Raw genomic sequence first — 25,380 nt, 5'->3', positions numbered from 1 at the left:
AAAATTTATGTTTTAAACCTAAAAGATACATTTGTAAACATATGAACCATAATTTAAGTTTTCAGCACATGATGTGCAATCAACTGTGCTGTTTTGAATGTTGAAGTAAACTGCTGAAACACACCTACTTTCTCAACAATGCAGATTATAGCAACAAACAGCAAAAGGTTCATTTAATGTACACAATATATCCTTAGTATAAGTCAGGTTTCTAAGACTACACAAATGTTAGGGTTATCTTTTGAAAAAGTTGAAATCCACACTTTATCATTGGCTTGCTATTGCAAAGTTGCTAGGTCAGCACTTATGCAAACTCCGTTCCCAAAATGTAAATTCAAAAGTGCCAAAAGTACTTGCGCAGAGATGAGGAGCTGCATAGCCAATAGTCAGTGATGTGCCATTCTATGAGTTTATGGAGTAGGTTTGTGTATTTAAGAGATGGCTAGGTATAGCACTTGAGGTGAATGGGATCAAAGGTTGTGGGGAGAAAGCAGGATTGGGCTATTGAGTTTGAAGATCGGCCATGATTTGTGATGAATGGCAGAGCAGACTTGAAAGGCCTCCTCCTGCTCCTATCTTCAATGTTTCTTTGTAAATGATTCCAATGGAAACTGTGTGATAAGCGCACAGAACTTGGGTTTTTGGGTAAGCAGGGATTGACTAAGTATACAGGATAAGTGAAAATGAATGATGTTTTGTCAAAATACAGGAGTTGGCTTTTGCATATGATTGCTCATTACTCAAATAAACATAGTTAAATTTCTTTGATGACAACATATACTATCAGAACATCAGGAAATTGTTCCATCCATTAATTTTGAGGGACAGAAAGCCACGGAAAGCATAATCACAGTTTATCTGTGTTGTATTTTCCATGGCGGAACAATGCATTACAAAATAATTTCTCACAGGGTCATCTTTTTGCCTTATCCGAAGGAGATACAGCAGGTTCAAAGGTTGATAGTTTAACTGGTTAATTCCATGTTCTCTTGAGAATTATTAAATAATGTATAAATGAGAGTTAAAAAAATAGTAAACACAGGCCAGCACTGTTGTGCCATGAAGAATAATGAGGCATACCAACCATGGGCTGTTCAGGAAGAGAAAAAAAAAGAGGAAAAGACTTACCAAAACGAGCTCCCAACCCCTCTTTATATGCAATACAACATGACATTCACACTAATGCCTGTTGGATAACTGACATTTCTTTAATTTTCTTTAGGCCTTTAACATTGTATTTCATAAAGCTATTGAATGGACAGAACAATCGGAGGACCTGAAGGAGCGAGTAGCAAACCTAACAGACTCCATCACATATTCTGTGTTTCTCTATACCAGCAGAGGCCTCTTTGAAAGAGACAAGATTGTATTTATTTCTCACACAACTTTCCAGGTAATTTATTTTGTGCAAATTGTCACTGGTGTTTCAATCATTCCAAGTGTTTTGTGGCCTGATTCACTACATTTCCGCATTGTATGTGATCAGTAAATATTGGAATTTACCATCCACGGGCAGAATAGATTATCAAAACCCTTGCATCTTCATTAATAATGTACTAAATAAAAACTGAAAGAACTAAGAGTGCTGTAAATCAGAAACAAAACCAAAAGTTTCTGGAAAAGCTCAAGTCTGGCAGCATCTGTGAAGAGAAATCAGAGTTAACATTTCAGGTCCAATGACCCTCAGAACTTCCTGTCTCTTTCAAAGAGAACTTCTGAGGAAGGTCACCAGACCCGAAATGTTAATTCTGATTTCTCTTCATAGATGCTGTCAGACCTGCTGAGGTTTTCCAGCAATCTCTGTTTTTGTTTCTTTAATAATGTATTTATCAGAATGCTTAACACTGAGTGTTAATTGTACGATAATTTGCTTCTATTGATGTTGCTAATGAGATTGCTCTGTATTCCGTCAGTAACTTCATCATAGATTACTTATTTGCAAGTCAGAAATCCTAGATGAGTTTGATCCTTTAATTCACTGTTGGCAGAAATGTATTTAAGTCTCTAACTAGTTCATAGCGAGTAATTTTTATGTTATGTTTTCCAGTTTAACACATTAATAGAAAGCTGAGTTGAAAGCTAGGTTTTGTAAATATGTGGCAGCCTGCAATGAAAACTATTTGAAATTGAAATTATTTGCAATTGTTTGCGATTTCACTACAGCCTCCAACAATAAAACAAATAATCTTGACAAATTCTTTGAAAAAGGAGCAACTGTTAGAGTACAGTTATATGTTGAATGTCTGTCATATTCTGAATAACCTGGTGATTCTGAAACAAGATCAGCCAAAGTACTGTGAAATTTGTCATTGCAGAGTCCCAGCAGCAACATTTCTCAAAATGTTTTCTATTTCATAATTAACCGTACACTTGTTCTTTAAATACTACTTGTTGAAATTTTGCCCTATAAACCATTTTTAGAAAGGACAGCAGAACATTCTTCAAGAAACAGGAAAGCCTCCTACAATTGCACATGGAGTTCATGAAATAATACTTCCATTTTAAAAATGTCCAAAATTTTGCCAGCAGGTGTGACTCTCAAATAGATGTGATAGGCTGAAAAACAAGGGCTGTGAAGTTTTCTAAGGGTGCCCTCAATTAAGAAGACCGGGCAACTGTTTTGGGAACGGAGTGCATAAGTTCCCTGCAGTGTTCAAATCAGAGAAAGTGATTGTTTTGAGCAATATGAGCCATAGAGTCATAGAGATGTACAGCATGGAAACAGACCCTTTGGTCCAACCCGTCCATGCCGACCAGATATCCCAACCCAATCTAGTCCCACCTGCCAGCACCCGGCCCATATCCCTCAAAACCCTTCCAATTCATATATCCATCCAAATGCCTTTTAAATGTTGCAATTGTACCAGCCTCCACCACTTCCTCTGGCAGCTCATTCCATACACGTATCACCATCTGCATGAAAACTTTGCCCTTTTGGTCTCTTTTATATCTTTCCTTTCTCACCCTAAACCTATGCCTTCTAGTTCTGGAATCCTAGACCCCAGGGAAAAGACTTTGTCTATTTATCTTTTCCATGCCCCTCATAATTTTGTAAACCTCTATAAGGTCACCCCTCAGCCTCCAACATATTTGATAAAATTATATCTTTTTTACTGCCACATACTTCCTCATCTCAGTAAATTTGCTTTGCAGTTAAAAAGGCTGTTTGACTTTCAATGTGACAGCTTTCCACGGAACTTTCGGAAAAGTGTAATTACAAACAAAAGGTTTTCTGTCATCATGCACACACTGTCAGAAGCCTAAGCAAGTATCAGGTCCAGTGAAGAATCATAGTGAGCTAAAATGTCCCTTTATTGTTATTGAATATGCTTGAAAAGGACAGGAAAAGCCTCACACAGAACATTTTAAATTGCTTAATTTTACAGATCCTGTTGATGAACAATGAAATAGATCCAGAAGAGCTCGACTTTTTCCTGAGATTCACTGTGGAGCAAACATACAAGAGTCCTGTTGATTTTCTCTCCACTCAATCATGGAGTGCCATCAAGGTCATTTTAGGTCGTTTGCTTTTTATTCCATTTAGCCCTGTGGGAAGCAGTTTTGTGTTTTTCACATATTTTCAATCTCTGAATACAAATAAGTTATTGTATATGTCCTATTGAATAATAGTTACCATATGTTCAGTTAGCGTACTTAATGCTTAAGATAAATCTACATGATCTTAATCAGGACCTCCTATTCTCTTTATTCTGAAAGAAAATAGATTGTATGAATATTGTTTTCACATGTGTCATAAAGGATAGTCTAGGCAAAGGGAGGAGTAAAAACTGAACAAGAAACATATTCATATATTGGAAAATGACAAATTTACCTTCTGTTTGAGAATTGCTCAAATATGTGAGTAGCAGTGGTATCCTAGATTATTGACTGTGGAGGGAGATAATTCTGTGTACAGCCTTGTGTTAAGCTTAATGGTGTAAATGGTTGGCACAATGTTATTTAAAAAGGTAATCCTACCAACAACTGAGACTCAGATGTTTCTTTAGATCATTACCCAGCACACCACACCTTCTAAAATCCATCATCTAGATCACAGAATTGTCGTGACAAATATCGTAGTTACTAGCAGATTTTTGCGAGACGATATACAATTATACAATTCAATACACCAGAGGAACAGGCCCTTTAGACCCTCAAGTCTGTGCCGATTCTAATCCTTATTTCTCAATGGTCATCATCACGTAAAATCACAATGCCTCATGCACGCTGATGGGACCCGGCTCTGCGTCATCAGCTTCTCTCTCAACATGTCCACTGCTTTGGATTTTTTAATACTGTTTCCCCAGAATCAAACTCTGGCAAACATCTCCTCCTCTTAAATGCTGGGAAGCCTGAAGTCAGTGTCTCAATCTTGCCATAACTTATACCATTTGTTTTCACTCTCCCTGATCATTGTCTCTGAGGCTGAAACAGACTATTTGCAATCTATTTGCCCTGAGATGAGCTGCCCAATCCTGTTTCTTCTCCATCACCAGAACTCTGACTTCCACCTCCATAATATCACCCATCTCCATTCTATGTCAGCCCATCTTATCTTCAAATCTGCTCTTGAAATGTACTGTGCTTTAGTTGGCATTAGCCTCAACTAGTCCAGAGCTGTCTTTTACATCCTAAAGATTTAAAACATTGTCCATATCATAACTCATTCCATCATATTCAGCCATCATGCCTGTGCTGAGCAACCATAAAATTGAAAATTCTTGACCTTGCCTTCAAGCCCCTCAATGGCCTCAAGTCTTCCTTGCTCTGTAACTTCTTCCAGACTTGTAACCTCTCTAAGAAACCTACCTTCCTCCAATTATCATCATTTATGTATTCCATTTTCCTTGATGCTACTACTGGTGGCAATGTTTCCCTGTGTCTGGAATGGAAGTTTTTGAATTACTTCCTAAATGTCCTCACCTCTCTCTTCTTAAAAGCTATGCCTATGACCATGCATTTGGTGACTTATCCTAATATCTATTTGTGTCTCTGTCCAATTTTGTCTTATGATATTCAGTGAAATGTCTTGAGATGCTTTTCTAGTTGAAGTGTAGATATATGTTGGTTTAAAAAAAAGCTCATTTGTTCAAAATACATTAGAGTAGGTATAGTCAAGGACCTTCAAATTCTGGTCATCCATAAGTGGTATAAAATCTGACAAATAAACATGATGGAAGTGTATGCTTTTGAATGTTTTTAGACTATGGCAATGATGGATGAGTTTCGTGGATTAGACAGAGATATTGAAGGCTCAGCCAAACGCTGGAAGAAGTTTGTTGAATCAGAATGTCCTGAAAAGGAGAAATTTCCTCAGGAGTGGAAAAAGAAGAGCTCACTTCAGAAACTTATTATGCTTAGAGCCCTGAGACCAGACAGGATGACATATGCCGTGAGGTAATTGCTCCAAATTGCATAAAGAATATATATATATAATTATTTGAAGGCTTAACTACTAGGTTTTTCAAAACATGCAACATTAACGTCAAGTTAATCCATCACTAGAGCTCTGCATTGTTGATCTTTATTGATTTCTGGTTGGATTACCTTTCCTACTGGACATTTGTACCTTATGGGAATGTAAATTTGTGGTAGACCATGTATTAAATCATTAAATGATTTCCATTGTTTATCTGCTATCATACACTTTAACGTACTTTCCCAATTTACCCAAATCAGTTTGCCTCTTGTACCTTCACGATTTACTTTGTTTAGATTTAAGACCCTACTTTTGAATTGAACTACATTACTGTCAAACTTGATCTCAAATTCTAACATAATATGGTCAGTCTTCACTGAAGGCTCCTTTACAATGAGATTATTAATTCACCCTTTCTCATTGCACAATCCTAGATCAAAATAGCCTGTTCTCCAGTTAGTTCCTTGACACAATTTCAGAGTGTTCCAGAAATTATCTTGCGTGCATTCTAGAAATTCATACTCCATGGTAATACTGTTCATTAGATTTGCCCAGTCAATATGTAGTTTGAAGTTCCGTGTTACATGCACTTCAAATTTATTGTGCCCTTCATTACCACTGTTACTCGATGGCCTAACAACAATTTCCACAAATGTTTGCTACCTCTTGCTGTTTCGTAGTTGCACCCAATCTAAGACCCTCACCCGCTAATATACTGATTTCCCTCTTTTAATTCCCTCCTTTATTTTTTTGCCTATCCTTCTTAAGTACTGAATACACTTGAGTTCCTAGCTTGGTCACCTTGCAGCTAAGTTTTTGTAACGGCAAATAAATCACAGCTGTTTACTTCCATTTGCACCGTCAATTCATTTATATTGTTGCAATGCTGTGTGCATTCAGACAAAATCCCTTTAACTTTATTTTTTTTAAATTACTATTGCAACATTTAATATGATCTGTTGATACACACAAGTCTGTATTGCCTCTGCCCACACACAAATTATCTACATAGTATAAGCTATGTGTTTTCAGTAGATATAGAAAAAGGCTGACCAAGTTCCAGCACTGATGAGGTGCTCTTGGCTGATGATCTTTGGGTTTTGAAGACCATGAGATCCCCACCAAGGACTAGTTCACCTGCATCTTCAGAGGAACATACTTGCCCTTTGGGAGAAGAGGCAGCATGTCAGGAGTTGACAACTGGAGTAGGTGGAGTGTCAGAGAATGCGGAAAGGGGCAATAGGTGAAACACAGGAGCATTTTGAGTTGTGTTCCATCTGATTGCTCTCCAATACTACTCCTATAGCTGGCAGCTGTGAGAGCTGTGAAAGATTGCAAGCAATTTTCTTCCTTGCCCTCGTGCTCTGAGTTCTCTTCTGCAACTGAGTCAAAAACAGATCTAGTGACCTACTTTAAACCTGCTGTACTGGCAGAGTCATTCTGATAAATGCATGAGAGGTATTTAATTGCATTAGGGTCACATTGAGAGGATACATAGATTCAAATGTGAGAAATTGCATCGAAAGAGAAGGATGGGTGGTTTTGCAATGTACGTGGGGTGGGAGCTGTATTGGGCATGGTGTGACAAAGGCAGTGTGAAGGGGCACTAATGCAAAAACAGTGAATATGTAATTGCAATTCAATTTTTCTTAGTTCATTTAAGAGCATCCTGCTCTTAGCTTCCTGCACTGAAATCAGGAAATGTGGCTGCTGCTTCTTTCAGATTTCTTCATCCTCATAAGGTCTGGGGGTATCTGTGTAGGGAGAGCAGAGCTAATGTTTTGAGTCCAATGACCATTTATTAAGTTTGAAGCTCTGCTGAGTTTCTCCAGTAATTCTGTGTTTGTTTCAAATTTCCAACATCCATAGTACTTTGTTTTATTTTATTTGGTTTCCTCATCCACTTGCTTGGAGGAGTACTTCTCACCAACTCCTCAACTGTACCCAACAGTGCATTAAGCAATGCACCATTAAATTGAAGCATAGCCTTTGATCATCCTCATTCAGTTTTAAGACTTATCTGATTCAATCTCCGAACTCATTCAATTGATCCTCCAATTGCAATCGCATCATCAGAGTCCACACTGCAACCTCTATTCCTGTTAGGTTGGTGTGTTAAAATGCCACGGATAGGCAAATTGTAAGTTCTTCCACTTCCATTACCTGAAATGGTCACCCCCAGTATCCCCTCACTGTTCTCCAAGCATAGCTCAGAGTTATTATTGTGGCCTTTCTCTTGTCTGCCTTCAGTTGTACACAACTTTAACCCCCTCAAAATACAGGAAACGTTCTAGCTCCAGAGCACCACAAAAAAATCAGAGATTGTACTGATGACATGCATGTTGTTCAGTTTTCTTTTCTCTCTGTATGGCCTCTGACTTTTATTTGACTTCTACATTTGTTCCCCAAATAAGATTATCTTTTAACTGCAGTTTGGATAGGTAACTACTGGTGGTCAGGTGATTTCTTTTCAGCTAAATAGTTGTTCTTAATATCTCTGCATTTTGATTTATTATTTGGGGCATGCTTTGGCTGTCTTCTCTTATCTCCATTTCAAAGATCTCCCTCCTGGGGTCTGCCCAGAGTGGATTCTGGGTGAGTGATGATGGAGAATATAAGGTGAGGTTGGACATAGGTGTGGTAGGGAGCATGGAAAAAATGAGGAGGTACTGGGGCCATAGTAGTGTCATGTCGAATATGGTGGCACGTGGGGATACACAAAGTACGAGGGAGAATACGGGTATATTAGTGCATAAAGAACATAAAAGGACGTGGAGGTGGAATGGGAAATGTGAAGGCACGTGAATGTGGTATGAGGAAGATGCCAGAGCCTGGAGGGGTCATGAGAGAGCATGAGGGTACAGGGGTGTTATGGAGCATGGGGATTATGATGGGTATGGAAGGGGCATGTAGATGTGAGGGTTTAAAGTTGTGACATTTATAGTTAAAATTTAGTCCATGCTCCAAGAAAGAAGGGTGGGCGTACTGGCCTGCTAACCTGGCAATCTTCCATTGTTGCCTTGGGCCTACATCCAAAAGCAACAAACTTGACTTTATCATGTTCTTGCTTCCATGACACAAACAAATTGTGGCTGAGTACATAGAGTCATAGAGATGTACAGCATGGAAACAGACCTTTCGGTGCAACCTGTCCATGCCGACCAGATATCCCAACCCAATCGAGTCCCACCTGCCAGCACCTGGCCCATCCCTCCAAATCCTTCCTATTCATATTCCCATCCAGAAGCCTTTTAAATGTTGCAATTGTACCAGCCTCCACCACTTCCTCTGGCAGCCCCTTCCATACAAGTACCACCCTCTGCATGAAAAAATTGTCCCTTAGGTCTTTTCTATACCTTTCCCCTCTCACCCTAAGCCTGTGCCCTCTAGGTCTGGACTCCCCGACCCCAGGGAAAAGACTTTGTCTATTTATCCTATCCATGTCCCTCGTGATTTTGTAAACCTCTATAAGGTCACCCCTCAGACATGTTTAAGAGAGACAAGTTTTCTACTTTGGGAAATCTTTTCATTCAACTTTCCCACTCCCTGTACAAAAATCCCATCGATTATAGTTACTGTGGAGGCCTGTGAAATGTTGGATGGAATTAATATAGTGCAGAAGGAAGTATTGAGAAATTTGGCGTACTTGAATATAGCTAAATCATCAAGCCAGGGTGAAATATATCTTAGGCTGAGAAAAATGAGGAAAAGAACAACAAGGACTTGACCATTATTTTCCAATCATTTCTGATTAAAGGCATGGTACTGAAGGACCACTCAGCTTTACCACTGTTTAAAATGGGAGGGAAGGATAACTTGAGTAATTGCAAGCCATTCAGCCATTGACAGACAAATATTGGAAAATGTTCTAAGAGAAAATATAATAATTATTTAGAAAGTTACTGATTTATTAAGGAGACTCAGCATGGATTTGTTAAGCGAAGGTTGAGTCTGAAGAACTTGATTTAATTTTTGGAACAGATAGCAAGGACAGTTGATGAGCATTTCACATTTGATTTAGCCCTGTAGTTTCAAGCAAAGATTTTTAATAGGTTTCCAGGTAGCAGACTGATGGCAAATTGAAAGCTTTTGGGATCAAGGGAAAGATGCAAGCCAGATTCAAAATTGGCTAAGTGCAAGAAAAGGCTAGTAGTTAATAGTTAGGCACAAATCACTGCAGTTTTTTTGACCGTTTTCACTGGAACCCTTCAGGGCTCAGTGTCGGTTCCTTTGCTGTCTGTGGTAAATATCAATGAGTTAGCCTGAAAGATAGTGGTCTCCTTAAGAGATCTTTGGATATTGCAAATACTGGTTTTGTGTTTAATGGCGAGAAAGAATGCATTTGACTGTAGAAAGAGCTATGTCAGCTGGACTGATTATGCAGGTGAGCGCGAAAGTAGTGATTGAAACTCAGTCTGGAGAATTGTGAGGTAATGCATTTGAAAAAGATATTGAAGGCAAAAGAATAAACAAAAAATGGGTAGGATTCTGTGAAATGTACAGGAACAGAGAGTCCTTGGAGGACATGTACACAGATCCCTGAAGGTAACAGGACAGAAACATAAGATGGTTAAAGTAAGATAAGAAGACATTCAGATAGTTTCCTTTATGGCCAAAACACAGATTATAAGAGCAGGGTGGTTATGTTAGAATTGTATAATGTACAAGTTAGGCCACAGCTAAAGTACTCATATAGTTGTGGTCATTAATTATATGAATCATGTGCTGGCACTGGAAGAGATTGACAATGGTGTTAATAAGACTAGAGAATTTGAGCTATGAGAACAGATGGGATAGATCAGGGCTCTTGTGGTGCAGTGGTAGTGTACTATCTATGGACCAGGAGGTTTGAGAGCCAGATTTAATTCCCACCTGCTCCAGGGGTGTGTACTAACATGTCTGAACAGGTTGACTAGAAAATATCTAAGATAGGATAAGTTGGGAAAGTTTTCTTTGGAACAGCGGAGGCAGACCAGGGATTTACATGATGTGTATAAAATTATGAGGACTTGTTTCCATGAGCAAAGTGGTTTACGACCCGGGTGTAGATCTAAATCAATTGGCGAAAGGATTAGAGAAATGAGTGATTTTTCTTTTCACTGAAGGATGGTCGGCAGACAGTAACTTACTGCCAGGAGACACAGAAACCTACATCACATTTTTTAACGTGTGGGTATGCCCTTGAACTGTCATAACCTATAAGGCTATGGACCAAGAGCTGGAATGATTAGATTCAGCAATTCTTATTTGGTTGTCATGGAAACAGTGGACAAATGACCTCCTGCCATGCTGTAGTTTCTGCTGTGTTACTGAAGCATCTTCAATGCTTAGTCCAATTCTGGCAGAAACAGCTGTGTTGTTCATTAATCTTGAATTAGTCTACCTACTGCATTTCATCATCTTTGATTTGTGCAGTAGTGTGAAGAATGTCAGTGTTTCAAAACCGAAATACTTGCTCATTCGTTTTTGTATCCACTGTATTTATCAGGTATTCCCAAATCAGGTGTCAGGAGGTTGTTTGCAGCTCATTTCACCTCATCAATGGTACTCAACACCTCTGGGTCTCAGTTCATGGCCTACTTGTCCTCTTGCCAGGTACAGTGGCAGCAGCCTGTGATAGTGTTTTAAACACAATTCTGATGGATTACTGAAAGGCATTCATCAGATATTTCTTCAGCTGAATAATTGCACCTGCTGTCCAACCTCAGCCTACTTCACTTAAAATCAGAAATTTAGGACAATTTGCTAAAGAGCAGATTTCAATACAGGGGTAGTGAGGCAACAATATGGTGATGGAAGGGGAAGAGTGAGTGAATCTAAACACATCAATGTACCATGTTACACCAAGCATCACATCAAATGTGTAACTTACTTCCTTTCAAAGACATTTGCTGTATGCAGTGGAAACTGTGCTCAAACTTACAGTTGTTGATTGATAAGCCAGTTAAGCTACTTTCACAGGGTAAGGGCTTTCAGTTTCTGGTTAGCAGGATTGTGGGCAGGATGGCCTGTAATATTTCACATGTATCATTTCACTGCGTACCTACCCCTGGCCTGGCCTGGCAGTGATTTTACAGTGCACAGCCTAAGACAATCCGATCACTTTTTCTACCATTGAGGTCCTTAAATGGCCAAAGCCATTTCCCTCCCAGTGACAATTTTTAGGCCGGCAATAGGAAGTCAGGAACAAAGAAGAATCTGAGCAGGTTAGCCTGCCCTGGGCTTGGATGCAAAGGAAAAAGGCCATCAAGGACCCTCTTTAACAATTCCAATAGTATTTCTCACACACTTAGACCCGGTATTTGACTCTGGTCAACTTGTGCTTCAGCGAAATAGATTTTTAAAAAATGGATTCTGTGCCAATAATAGAATGTACACTCTACGCCGATACGTTGGTTAGATCAAACTCAGTATCTTTGCACTTCTTTATTTGCTTGAGTTGGTGATTCTTAAGAAACCTTGTGGAGCTTTTTATGAATGTCAGGTAACAACTAAATACAAATATGATTTCAGCTTGAAGTTGGACAGAAAAAATGCAACTGTGCTAATTTGTTGTTGCTTAACCTTTTATTGCATGGCATTAAAGTTGCACAATACTGTAGAAACATACAAATGAGCTGTGAGTGAGTTTTGCCACAATTTATATTTTCTAAGCTGCCATCTTTAAGTAAGTTGATTGGAGGGAATGATCACAGTTTGTGCTGGTGAAGAGTGATCTTCTGTTCTAGTAAAGTTTATAATTACAGAAAAGTGGATTTTTATTTGACTTACTGTGTGTGTGTTTTGTTTAATTTATTTATAAAGTAGCATTTATGACATGGGTCTGTGACTGTTCCACATATAAAGCTTTTATGAACAGCAGCATGCAATATTTGTGTGCCAGCAAATTTCAGAAATGTTCTGTGATGTTAACTGTTGCTACTGACATAAAATCGATCAGTGTATGTGTGTGCATGCTTCTGCCTGTGTAAGTACAAATCTGTATCTTTGACAGTTACCAGGATAAGTTTCAGTGACTTTAGTAAAGATTTTAATAAAAACAGTGCTAAGGAACAAGTAAAAGGGTTATAAAAGATCTAAAATAGAAAAAAGTATTCGCACTTTGATGTTTTATTTGGGTACCCATGTAGTGCTTTCAAATTCGAGGCTCGAATATACTGTTTAATAAGGCAAGCTAACTGATTATTTAGATTCCAAATACTAGTCAGAGCCCTGTGATTCAATATTCTTCAACCATGCTCTTTGATTATATGTAGTTAAGACTATCTCCAACTAAATAGCACATCCTTCAGTGAGCATTCAGATATTTTAATATAACATGAGACGAGGCCTGTAGTATTTAGCTTTTCCAGAAGAGTATTTTCCTATAATTGTCCTAAGTACACAGATGACAGCATGACCTGAAAATTCCTTGACAAAGAACTGGAAGACCTGTGGATGCTGGAAATCTGAAACAAAGACAGAAACAGAAATTGCTGGCAAATCTCAGCAGGTCTGGCAACATGTCTAGAAAGAAATCAGAGTTGATGTTTCAGGTCCAGTGAAAAGGTCACTGAACCCAAAATGTTAACTCTGATTTCTCTTCACAGATGCTGCCAGATCTGCTGAGCTTTTCCAGCAATTTCTCTTTCTGTTCCTGGAGATTCCTTGTTTGCCATAGAAGAAAAATTCCTGTAATGCATTAAAGGAGTTTGAAACTCTGACCTCGACAGGCCAATTGATGTGAGAGCTGGCAAAGAAAGAGATTTCCTAAGTCAGGAATTCTAGCAATTTGTCTGAAGGCTGGATGCTATACCCAGCAAGTGGGTAGACGTAGACCCAAAGTGAAGATCACAGGCATTTTTGGAATCGGATACTGAAGATGAAGAATGGAATTTTTTTAATAGCACAAATGGGCCTCTCCCTGGGCAAGCAGGAGATGGCCTCTAGTCCCCTCGGCACACATAGTTTAGCCATGCTTTCCAGTCATTTCCATGTGGAGCCATATCAGATAAGTCCCAGTCGTGAGTAGTCCACTACCACAAACCCTTGCCATTAGATCCTGCTAATCTTGGATGGCATTAGCAATAGCTGAAGGAATATACATACAGGTTCTTAAGATGGGATGTACTCTTCCCATTCCACACATTGTTGGGCTCACTATTCAGGATACCTGAATTTTATGTCATTCTTTGGCTGACACGGTAAACCATCAGCAAGCAATAAACTCTCAATGTGTGATGAAATCAATATAAAATATATTTATTGTCAAATCTAGATATACAAGTCAAAAATAGTGACACAACTTGAATCATTAATATAAACTCTTCCTTTTGTTGTGTTACAGGAATTTTGTTGAAGAAAAATTAGGAACAACATATGTCGATAGTCTACGAATCGACTTTGCAAAGTCATTTGAAGAAAGTAACCCAGCTACTCCCATATTTTTTATCTTGTCCCCCGGTGTTGATCCTCTGAAAAATGTTGAATCACTCGGTATGAATCTCTTTGCTACTGAATCCTTTAGTTTTACTCATTAACTTTAAAAACATTCATCCAAGTGTGTGTGATCGACCTCTGACAGCTTTAAGATAAACTTAATTAAAAACCTCCAAAATGTTATGATCTGTGAGTCTGAGTGGCTTTAAGTTTAGATTGAGTCTTCTTAGAAAGAGGACTGTGAAACTTTGCAAAGGGACATCAATATTTAAGTGAGTGGGCAAAGGTCTGGTAGGTGGAGTACAATGTTAATAAATGTGAAGTCATCATTTTGGTAGAAACAACAGTAAATAGGGCTATTATTATTCAAATGGTAAAAATTGTAGTATGCTGCTGTGCAGAGGGACCTGGGTGACCTTGTGCATGAATCACAGAAGGTTGGTTTGCAGATGCAACAGGTAATTAGGAAGGTAAATGGAACTTCATCCTTCAGAGCGAAAGGGATTGAGTTTAAAAGCAGGGAGGTTATTTTCCAGCTGTATAGAGTGCTGGTGAGGCCGCACCTGGAGTACTGCATGCACTTTTGGTCTCCTTACTTGAGAAAGGATGTACTGGCACTAGAGGGAGGGTACAGAGGAGGTTCACTAGGTTGATTCCAGAGTTGAAGGGGTTGGCTTATAAATAGAGGCTGAGTAGACTGGGATTACATTCACTTGAATTTAGAAGAATGAGGGAATTTAGAAACATTCAAAATTATGAAGGAAATAGATAAGATAGAAGTAGACAGGATGTTTCTACTAGGTAAAAACAATGACTGCAGATGCTGGAAACCAGATTCTGGATTAGTGGTGCTGGAAGAGCACAGCAGTTCAGGCAGCATCCAAGGAGCTTCGAAATCGACGTTTCGGGCAAAAAGCCCTTCATCAGGAATGTTTCTACTGGCAGGTGCAACTAGGACAAGAGGGCATAGCCTCAAAATTAGGGGGAGGAGATTTAGGGCCAAATTGAGAATGAACATCTTTACCCAGAGGGTTGTGGATCTGTGGAATTTCATGCCCAGTGAAGTAGTTGAGGCTTCCTCATTGAATGTTTTTGAAGCTAAGATAGATAATTTTTTGAACGATAAAGGAATTAATGATTATGGTGAGAGGATGGGTAATTGGATATGAGGTCACAAAAAGATCAGCCATGATCTTATTGAATGGCGGAGCAGGCTCAAAGGACCAGATGGCCTGCTCCTGCTCCTAGTTGTAATGTTCTAAGCCATATGCACTGGAAAGGCACTTTGAAAGAATTATCAAGAAAACGGAAGAAGTGGAACCATTAGTTAAATTCTAGCAAACTTCAAAACTATTATAATGTTTACAAAGTTTAGGCAAATTCTTTATTAAAAGTCATGACTGTCATTGTGCCTGCTATTTTTGATTCATCCTGTTTAATAGGATTTACTACACCACAAGCTGTAAACGTTCCAAGCCGATTATCTCAATGTCCAAAGTCTAAAGGGTGGAGCAATCTATTAAATGTTAAAAATGCTGCATTATTTTTACATTCCAAATGGATCGTATGAAGAAGGTGCAAGAGGAGACCGTTCAACCCCTTCAGCCTGCTCAGCCGATTATTAAGATAATGGCTGATCTGAACACAGCCTCCAAACCACATTCCTGCATTCCCTTGATAACCTTTCACTCTTTTGATCACCCAGAATTTCCTCCATCTCTACTTTAAAAATATTCAAAGCCTTTTCACTTCCGCCACCTTTCTTGGAAGAGAATTCCAAACACTCCAGATGGGATAATACTTTGCCTCATTGCCATTTTAAATGGGTGATTCCTTGCTTCAAAACAGTGATATGTAATTCTGGGAAAGAGGAAACAGCCTTTCCACATCTATCCTGTTAAGATTCCTCTTGTATGTTTCACACAAGTGACCTCTTTCTCTTCCAAATTCAGTGAATACAAGCCTAGCCTGTCTAACCTTTCCTCATAAGACACCCACCCATTCCAGGTATAAGGTAAATCCTCTCTGAAATGTTTCCAATTCCTTAAATACGGTAACTACACTTTACACAATGCGCCAGAAGTAGTCTCACCTGTACCCTGTATATTTGAAATATAACGTCCCTATCTTTGCATTCAATTCCATTCAAATTAACAATAACATTCTATTAGCTTTAATAATATGCATTTTTTTTACATTCTTTCTACCCAAATGGGCAGCTTCAAACTTGACCACATTACACTCCATTTGCCAGATCTTTGCCCATTTATTTAACCTGTCTCTATCTTTTTGTAACCGTCTTATGTCCTTTTCAGAGCTTAACTTCCTACCTATCTTTGTTTCAGTTGGCCTGTCATTTTGTCAGCAAATTTGACAATCATACAACCATCCCTTCATCAAAGTAATTTATAAAAATTGTGAATAGTTGTGATTACAGCACTCATTCCATGGTACACCACTCATTGCATCATGCCAATTTAAGGCAGATCCATTTAGCCCCCTTTTTGTTTCCTGTTCACCAGCCAATCTTCTATCCATAAGATTGTCGGACATAGTAGCTGCAGAAGGCCATTCAGGTCATTACATTTGCTCAAACATTCAATGAGAGCATAGCTGTTCTGATGGTCTTCAACTCCACTTTCCTGCCATTTCCCCAGAGCCCTTGATTCCCTTAATGATTAAAAACCTATCTATCTTGGCTATGAGTAGACTTAACAAGCTTGTATCCATAATAATTGGTTACCCTGCACGGCACAAGCTTTTATTTTTTGCAATAAATTTTGAAGTGGCACTTTAGCGAATGCCTTCTACAAATTTAACTTGGAGAAAGTTGACGACTGCAGATGCTGGAGATCAGCGTCGAAGAGTGTGGTGCTGGAAAAGCCCAGCAGGTCAGGCAGCATCTGAGAAGCAGGAGAATTGATGTTTCAGGCATAGGCCTTTATTCAGCAATGAGGCTTGTGAGCCAGCGGGGGGGGGGGGGGGGGGGGGGGGTGAGGCTGGGGTGGGGGGTGTGGGCTGAGAGATATTTGGGGAGGGGGGGAGTGACTGTCCACCCTCCTCTCCAACCTATCAGTTCCACCCCTACTATCATCTACGTATCACATTCCCAGCCCCAGCCCCACCCCGTCCCATTTATCTCTCAGCCCCTTTGGCCTACAAGCTTCATTCCTGACGAAGGGCTTATGTCTGAAACATCGATTCTCCTACTCCTCCGATGCTGCCTGACTGGCTGTGCTTTTCCAGCACCACACTCTTGCACCTACAACTTCCACTTTATCCATAGCACATGGTACCTTCTTAAGGAACTCCAAAAGATTGGTTCCATTTGACAAGATAATGTCGATGCTTCCTGATTACCTTGAACTTATCTAAATTTCTCACCGTAACAAAAATTTAAAACTGGCCTCTGATATTTTCCCTATGACTAACAGTAATCTAATGGACTCGCAGTTTCTTGCTTGCTATTTTCCTCCTTTGCCAGGCAGTGCAGGCAATTTAGCATGGCCACTCCAACTAACCTTGCACATCTTTGGATTGTGAGAGGAAACAGGAGGAGAGGGAGGAAACCCATGCAGACATGGCTACATTTGTTATCTTCCAATCTTATGGTACCTTCACCAAACCTAGGGAGATTTGGAAAATTAAAACCAATGCACCAACAGTCTCATCAGCCATTTCTTCAAAGATTCTTAGAGTCATGGAGATGTACAGCATGGAAACAGACTCTTCGGTCCAACTTGTCCATGCCGACCAGATATCCCAAACCAATCTAGTCCCACCTGCCAGCACCCGGCCCATATCCCTCCAATCCCTCCCTATTCATATACCTATCCAGATGCATTTTAAATGTTGCAATTGTACTAGCCTTCACCACTTCCTCTAGCAGCTCATTCCATACACGTACCACCCTCTGCATGAAAAAGGTGACCCTTAGATCTCTTTTATATCTTTCCCCTCTCACCCTAAACCTATGCCCTCTAGTTCTAGAGTACCCCACCCCAGGAAAGAGACTTTGTCTATTTATCCTATCCTTGGCCTACATGATTTTATAAACCTCTATAAGGTCACCCCTCAGCCTCTGATGCTCCAGGGAAAACAGCCCCAGTCTATTCAACCTCTCCCTATTGCTCAAATCCTCCAACCCTGGAAACATCCTCGTAAATCTTTTCTGAACCCTTTCAAGTCTCACAACATCCTTCCAATAGGAAGGAGACCAGAATTGCATGTAATATTCCAAAAATGTCCTGTATAGCTGCAACATGACCTCCCAACTCCTTTACTCAATACTCTGACCACTATCTTCTTCACTATCCTATCCGTACCTGCGACTACTTTCAAGGAGCTATGAACCTGCACTCCAAGGTCTCTTTGATCAGCAACACTCCCTAGGATCTTACCATTAAGTGTATACATCCTGCTAAGATTTGTTTTCCCAAAATGCAACACCTCATGTTTATCTAAACTCCATCTGCCACTTCTCAGCCCATTGGCCCATCTCATCAAGATCTCGTTGTAATCTGTGGTAACCGTCTTCACTGTCTGCTACACCTCCAATGTTGGTGTCATCTGCAAATTTACTAACTATATCTCTTATGCTCACATCCAAATCACTTATATAAATGACATAACGTAATGGATCCAGCACTGATCCTTGTGGCACTCCACTGATCACAGGCCTCCAGTCTGAAAAACAGCCCTCTACCACCACCCTCTGTCTTCTACCTTTGAGCCAGTTATGTATCCAAATGGCTAGTTCTCCCTGTATTCCGTGAGATCTAACCTTGCTAACCAGTCTCCCATGGGGAACCTTGTTGAACGCCTTACTGAAAGTCCATATAGATCACGTCCACTGCTCTGCTCTCATCAATCCTCTTTGTTACTTGTTACTGTGAGACATGATTTCCCACACACAAGGTCATGTTGTCTATCCCTAATCAGTCCTTGCCTTTCCAAATCCATTTATATCCTGTCCCTCAGGATTTCCTCCAACAGCTTGCCTACCACCAATATCAGGCTCACTGGTCTATAGTTCCTTACCACTCTTTTTAAACAGTGGCACCACGTTAGCCAACCTCCAGTCTTCTGGCACCTCATCTGTGACTATCGATAATACAAATATTTCAGTAAGAGGCCCAGCAATCACTTCACTAGCTTCCCACAGAGTTCTGGGTACACTTGATCAGACCCTGGGGATTTATCCACTTCTCTGTGTTTCAAGGCATCCAGCACTACTTCTCTGTAATGTGAACATTTTTCAAGCTGTCACCATCTATTTCCTTACATTCTATATCTTCCATGTCCTTTTCCACAGTAAGCACTGATGCAAAATACTCATTTAATGTCTGCCCCATCTCCTGCAACTCCATGCAAAGACTGCCTTGCTGATCTTTGAGGGGCCCTATTCTCTCCCTAGTTACACTTTTGTCCTTAATGTATTTGTAAAAACTCTTTGGATTTTCCTTAGCCCTGTTGCCAAAGCTATCTCATGTCCCCTTTTTGCCCTCCTGATTTCCCTCTTAAGTATACTCTTACTGCCTTTATACTCTTCTAAGGATTCACTCGATCTATCCTGTCTATACCTGACATATGCTTCCTTCTTTTTTTTTAACCAAACCCTCAATTTCTTTAGTCATCCAGCATTCCATACACTAGCAGCTTTTCCTTTCATCCCAACAGGAATATACTTTCTCTGGACTCTCATTATCTCATTTCTGAAGGCTTCCCATTTCCCAGCCGTCCCTTTACCTGTGAACATTTTCCCCAAATCAGCTTTTGAAAGTTCTTGCCTAATACCGTCAAAATTATCCTTCCTCCAGTTTAGAACTTCTACTTTTAAGTCCGGTCAATCCCTTTCCAACACTATTTTAAAACTAGTAGAATTATGGTTGCTGGCCCCAAAGTGCTCCCCCACTGATACCTCAGTCACCTGCCCTGCCTTATTTCCCAAGAGTAGGTCAAGTTTTGCACCTTCTCCACATACTGAATCAGAAAATTTTCTTGTACACACTTAACAAATTCCTCTCCATCTAAACCCTTAACACTATGGCAGTCCCAATGTATGTTTGGAAAGTTAAAATCCCCTACCATAACCACCCTGTTAGTCTTACCTATAACTGAAATCTCCTTACAAGTTTGTTTCTCAATTTTCCTCTGACTGTTAGGGGATCTATAATACAATCCCAATAAGGTGATCATCCGTTTCTTATTTCTCAGTCCGATCCAAATAACATTCCCCCCTCCCCCCCACCTTACTAGTTAAATCCGTCTTGTATGAATTTCATTCAGATCCAGACAGTTATCACAGCTCCAATAATTACTGACTACCATTTCTCTGGTGATTATAATTTCCTGAGCTCCTCCCTTCTTTCCATTTCCTGAATTATAGTGTTATAGTGTTTTTTGAATGTTACTAGTACCGTCTTCAGCAAAGATTTATGCAAAATATTTGTTCAATACTTCTGCAATCTCTTTATTTCCAATTACCAATTCTCCAGACTTACTTTCTATTGGACCAGTGCTCACTTTTCTTTTTTAAATATTTACAGAAACTCTACTATCTGCTTTTATATTTTTGGTTAGTTTTTTTAACTCAAATTTTCCATCCCTGTTAATTTTGTAATCGTTCTTTGCTGTTTGTATATTCAATGGAATATCACACTAATAAGTTCCTATGTATGTAATATTGATTGGCATAATACAAGAAATAATGCCAAAAGAAAATGCATTTGACAATATACACAAGTTATCTCCTAACCCCACAAATCAAAAATCAGAGGCCATTCCCCATCAAATAATACTACCCCACTTCCTGTAGATGAAACATTAAATCCTTTGCATTCCCACTTCCTATTCAGGAAGAATCAGATATAACCCCTTTCTCGCTCCCCGACCCATTATGTCATGCTCTCTCTCCCCTCATCCCATTCCTCACACATCATTCTGTCCTCTCTGCACTGCAACCCCACCCCCACCAACCTTCTGTCCATATCTGCCTTGCCTACTTGCCATCTAACCTTATCACCTTTTCAACTGACCACACTTCCCTTCATGTCTTTGCTTTAGTTCATTTATCTGTGACCTCAACTTTATTTATGCTCCAAAGTCGTTTTGACCATGACTCCCCATGTGCAAAACTCTGCAAAACCAACTAATATATAAGTATTCATGTATTTCCAATCCAATACTTGATACCAATTTATGATTTTTATTTGTTTGAACAATTACTATTGAAACTGCTTATGTGAGTATTTATAATGATCAAATGTGCAGGCTGAATTTGCACAGTTTTAATGAAGGTTTCCCATTTCTTGGTAATTTCCTTTTCCAACCTCTCAACTTCTTTCACCCAAACAGCTCATCTCAAAATGCTGCAGTCAGTGTTGTGGTCAGGCTTTTGGGGAATCCTTCCCCTTCCCAGCACTGCCCTTGCAACATCTCTCTTCAGCTTTCAGCTTCAGCTAGGTTTACTTGCACTTTCAAGCTGCCTGCCACTTTTCTTGACCCACTGTTCACCTTGTAAATTTGTTGTCTCAACCATGACTTCAGCTTCCAGTCTATTCTAAACATCTAAAAAACGTCTTTTGTGGTTTTCTTTGAATGGTTTATGTTGTTAGATCGACACACCACCTTTTCCATTGAATCATCACTATGTATCCCAAAGGCAAAATTAAGAACTGGTATTTATGATCACACTTAGTGAAATTTATTCAAACCCTTAACTTCAGACTCTATTTTCACTTCTCACCCAAATCTACTTAAATGTTACCTGAGCTCCAGCTTCACCAGCCATTAGTTCCTCCAAGTCTTGATGCACTGCTCCCTTTTTCTCGCAACAAACCTGAAATTTAGCATCAGTTCAGGGCCTGTTCAAGTGACTGCCCCAACCCTTATTATCCACTTACATCAGATCATCCTTACACTCACACTACCCTCACTTTTATTCTCACAGATATCTTAATCAGCATCATCCTAGTCTTTTAGTTGCTACAAAAGAACAGTCGTCAGAGATCCCCAAGTCCAAATATTATGGCGACCAATTAATTTTCTACTATCGCTCAAGCTTACTCCATCATTAACCTTGTAAATACTCCCAGGATTCAACAATCGCAACACTAACTCGGCTGCCAGCATTTATGGGATATCTTTCCATGGGATGCCCTTTGGGCTTAGTGAATGAAGTGATGAAGGGGCCCAAGAATTGAATGACGCACCCAGTTAAAATAAATTTTATTCTAAGCTTGTACCATAAAACAGGAGAAACTTTAAAAATCTCAAGGCAGCAATGTGTAGGACAGAGCCCTGCAAATCTCCCAGTAGCCAGAGACCCGGGCGGCACGGTGGCACAGTGGTTAGCACTGCTGCCTCACAGCGCCAGAGACCCGGGTTCAATTCCCGCCTCAGGCGACTCTCTGTGTGGAGTTTGCACATTCTCCCCGTGTCTGCGTGGGTTTCCTCCGGGTGCTCCGGTTTCCTCCCACAGTCCAAAGATGTGCAGGTCAGGTGAATTGGCCATGCTAAATTGCCTGTAGTGTTAGGTAAGGGGTAAATGTAGGGGTATGGGTGGGTTGAGCTTCGGCGGGTCGGTGTGGACTTGTTGGGCCAAAGGGCCTGTTTCCACACTGTAAGTAATCTAATCTAATCTAAAAGGCCATCTCCAAGGCTTCCCAATGCAATGTTCACTCAAGGGGCAGAGCAGCTGCTCAGAAGGCCCATGGCATACAGACTTCTGGTTCCAGGAGTCACTGCCTCACACTGACCTTGAAGGTCCACGCAGCAGCAGAACAAAATTAAAGGGAGCACCGTAACCGTGTTTAGTGAAACAACGAATTTAGCTAGATAAACTATCATTCTATATTAAGCATGGCTAACCAGCAGTCTCTCCCTCTTTAACTGCCTCTGTTAGGCACATTGGAAGAATTCACAGATTAATAAGCAATCTTTTTGGCCACATTATAAACATGTTTGCGTGGCCACCGAGTCCTGGAATAGGACTCAGCTCTGGAGTTTTTGGCCTAGAAGCAGGGACCCACTATACCACAAGTCCTCCCCGCACAGATGCAAAGAAAATATCTGCCCTGTCATTTTCTGTTGGTAACTCTCCAAGTTTCATTTCTCAAAGTTGAACTAAATATTCACCTGTCCCCCATCTACCCACTCAGTTACTTCTACCAGTGGTGATACAATCTGAAATTAAAGTTTATTTATTTGGGATTGCTGCATATTCTAAAAATCTAAAAAGCTTCTTCATGAGCTACAATGAATGGGGTTGTGTTGTTGGATCCCAAAGGCAACATTAAGAACTGGTGCTATATTTATGATCACAATTTGTGAAACTTCTGATGAAAAACCTTTTACTTGTGTTTTGCTTGCATTCCAGGTAAAAAGCTGGGATTCACTATTGATTCTGGAAGATTTCATAATGTTTCACTGGGTCAAGGGCAGGAGGCGGTAGCTGAAGTAGCTTTAGAAAAAGCTTTCAAGGAAGGCCATTGGGTCATTTTGCAGGTAAAGAGTATTGAAAAGCATTATGATGGTCAGATGTAATCAGAAAAGCGGTTCCTGCTAATCTCAGGTGATAAAGTAGCCATCTTTGTAACAACTTTTAGAGCTTGATTTCCCTGAGTTGGGTATTAAAGTAGCCTTGTCACATTCTGACTTAAATTGCTTCTCATAGGTGGCAGGCATTCTTTGCATGGAGTGAATTGGAGACAGGAGTGGTGCTATTACTGTCCAGTTCCAATATACTGGTCTATCTGTGCCATCCCATAGACTTGCTGCAATCCATCTTGTCAGTGCCGTCCTGTACTGGTTATAGGAGAGGTGTGACAGTGTTTTTGCATCATTTTCCTTATTAATGGAAAAATACCTCACCTGTGCCCAGCACTTCTTCAGAGAAAGTGTCTGGGACATGGAGGGCACACCATAATAGTGCTGTAAAAATACTGTGCTGATCTATTTGGCATAAATACAGAATTTGATGCTCTCCTAGTTGCTGCTAAAACTACTGTGTGAGCTTCACAGCTTTGAAGTTTCTTTTTAGTGTGCAGCTATTTGCTTCAGACAGATGTAATAAGATTTCTGACAGGAGACGTAATCTCACCAGTGTGGCCATTTCTCTAGTGTCAGGAAAGGTAAAGAATTTGCATTTAAATAGAACCTCTGTCAACCTCAGGACATGTCAAAATGAGGTACTTCACAATTACAATTGCAATTCTGATATAAGAAATGTGTACACAGCAACTTCCCTCAGAAACTTAACCAAATAATTTGTTTATGGAGAACTGTCAGCAAGGTATAAATGGACACTGGGAGAATTCTACTGCTGCTGTTAAATAATATGGTGGTTTCTTTAACATCCACTTAACATTGAGATGACATCTCTGAAAATGTAGCATTTCCTTAAGGCAGAGCAGAGGGTGTGACCATTGATTCAAAGCTAACATTGCACTCGGGATAGGTCTGAGCAAAAGAATTATTCAACGTCTTGTCTCCTTAACAACAACTGATGGAGCTATAGTCATACCCCAGTCCTGCCCTCCTCCAGCCTCTCAAATATGACAATCCCATCCTCTTAACACTCAGGCACTAGAGGAACATTTTAATATGGGTAATTAGCTATAGAGTTGTACAGCACAGAAACAGACCCTTCAGTTCAACTTGTCCACGCTGACCAGATATTCTAAATTAATCGAGTTCCGAGTGCTAGCATTTGGCCCATATCCCTCTACACCTTTCTTATTCATATACTCATCCAGATGCCATTTAAATGTTGTAATTGTATCAGCCTCCAAGACTTCCTCTGGCAGTTCATTCCAAATGCACAGCACCACATTCCATACTCTCAGCATCCTCTGTGTGAAAAAGTTGCCCCTTAAGTAACTGTTAAATCTTTTCCTTTTTCAACTTAAATCTATGCCCTCAAGTTTTGGATTCCCCTAATGTTGGAAAAAGACCTCAGCGATTCCGGTCCTAATAGCCGTCCACACCCCTCATGATTTTATAAGCGCCTATATAGTCACCCCTTAGCCTCTGATGCTCCAAGGAAAATAGCCCCCATCTATTCAGCCTCTATCTATAACTAACCCTCTAATCCCGGCAACATCCTTGTAAATTTGTTCTGCACCCTTTGAAATTTAACAGCATTGTTCCTATAGCAGGGAGACCAGAACTGAATGCAGTATTCCAGAAATGGCCTCATCAATGAGCTGTACAGGTATGACATGACCTCCCAGATCTTATACTCAATGCACTGACCAATGAAAGCAAGCATACCAAACACCATCTTCTTCACTACCCTGTCTACCTGTGACTCCACTTTCAAGGAACTATGAACCTGTACCCCAAGGACTCTTTGTTCAGCAAAACTCCCCAGGACCCTACCATTAGGTGTGAAAGTCCTACCCTGGTTTGCCTTATTGAAATGCAATACCACCCATTTATCTAAATTAATCTCCATCTGCCACTCTTCAGCCCACCTGATCAAGGTCCCACTCTACTCTGAGATAACCTTCTTCACTGTTCACTACACCACCAATTTTGGT

General features: G+C 40.0%; 1 protein-coding gene across 3 annotated transcripts in view; it reads left to right on the top strand.

The window, feature by feature from the left end:
• LOC140480447 (dynein axonemal heavy chain 11-like) overlaps positions 1-25,380 on the top strand; it is a 445,469-nt gene that overhangs the window by 329,636 nt on the left and 90,453 nt on the right. For all 3 annotated transcript variants that reach the window (XM_072575322.1, XM_072575320.1, XM_072575321.1), the window contains 5 exons: positions 1,223-1,393; positions 3,387-3,509; positions 5,204-5,397; positions 13,746-13,894; positions 23,217-23,344. In XM_072575322.1, coding sequence (XP_072431423.1) covers positions 1,223-1,393; positions 3,387-3,509; positions 5,204-5,397; positions 13,746-13,894; positions 23,217-23,344 — 765 coding nt within the window. The remainder of the gene's footprint in view (positions 1-1,222; positions 1,394-3,386; positions 3,510-5,203; positions 5,398-13,745; positions 13,895-23,216; positions 23,345-25,380) is intronic.

The sequence above is a fragment of the Chiloscyllium punctatum genome, chromosome 8 (assembly GCF_047496795.1).
Source record: "Chiloscyllium punctatum isolate Juve2018m chromosome 8, sChiPun1.3, whole genome shotgun sequence".
Classification (NCBI taxonomy): domain Eukaryota; kingdom Metazoa; phylum Chordata; class Chondrichthyes; order Orectolobiformes; family Hemiscylliidae; genus Chiloscyllium; species Chiloscyllium punctatum.
This window is presented reverse-complemented; position numbering and strand designations above follow the sequence as displayed.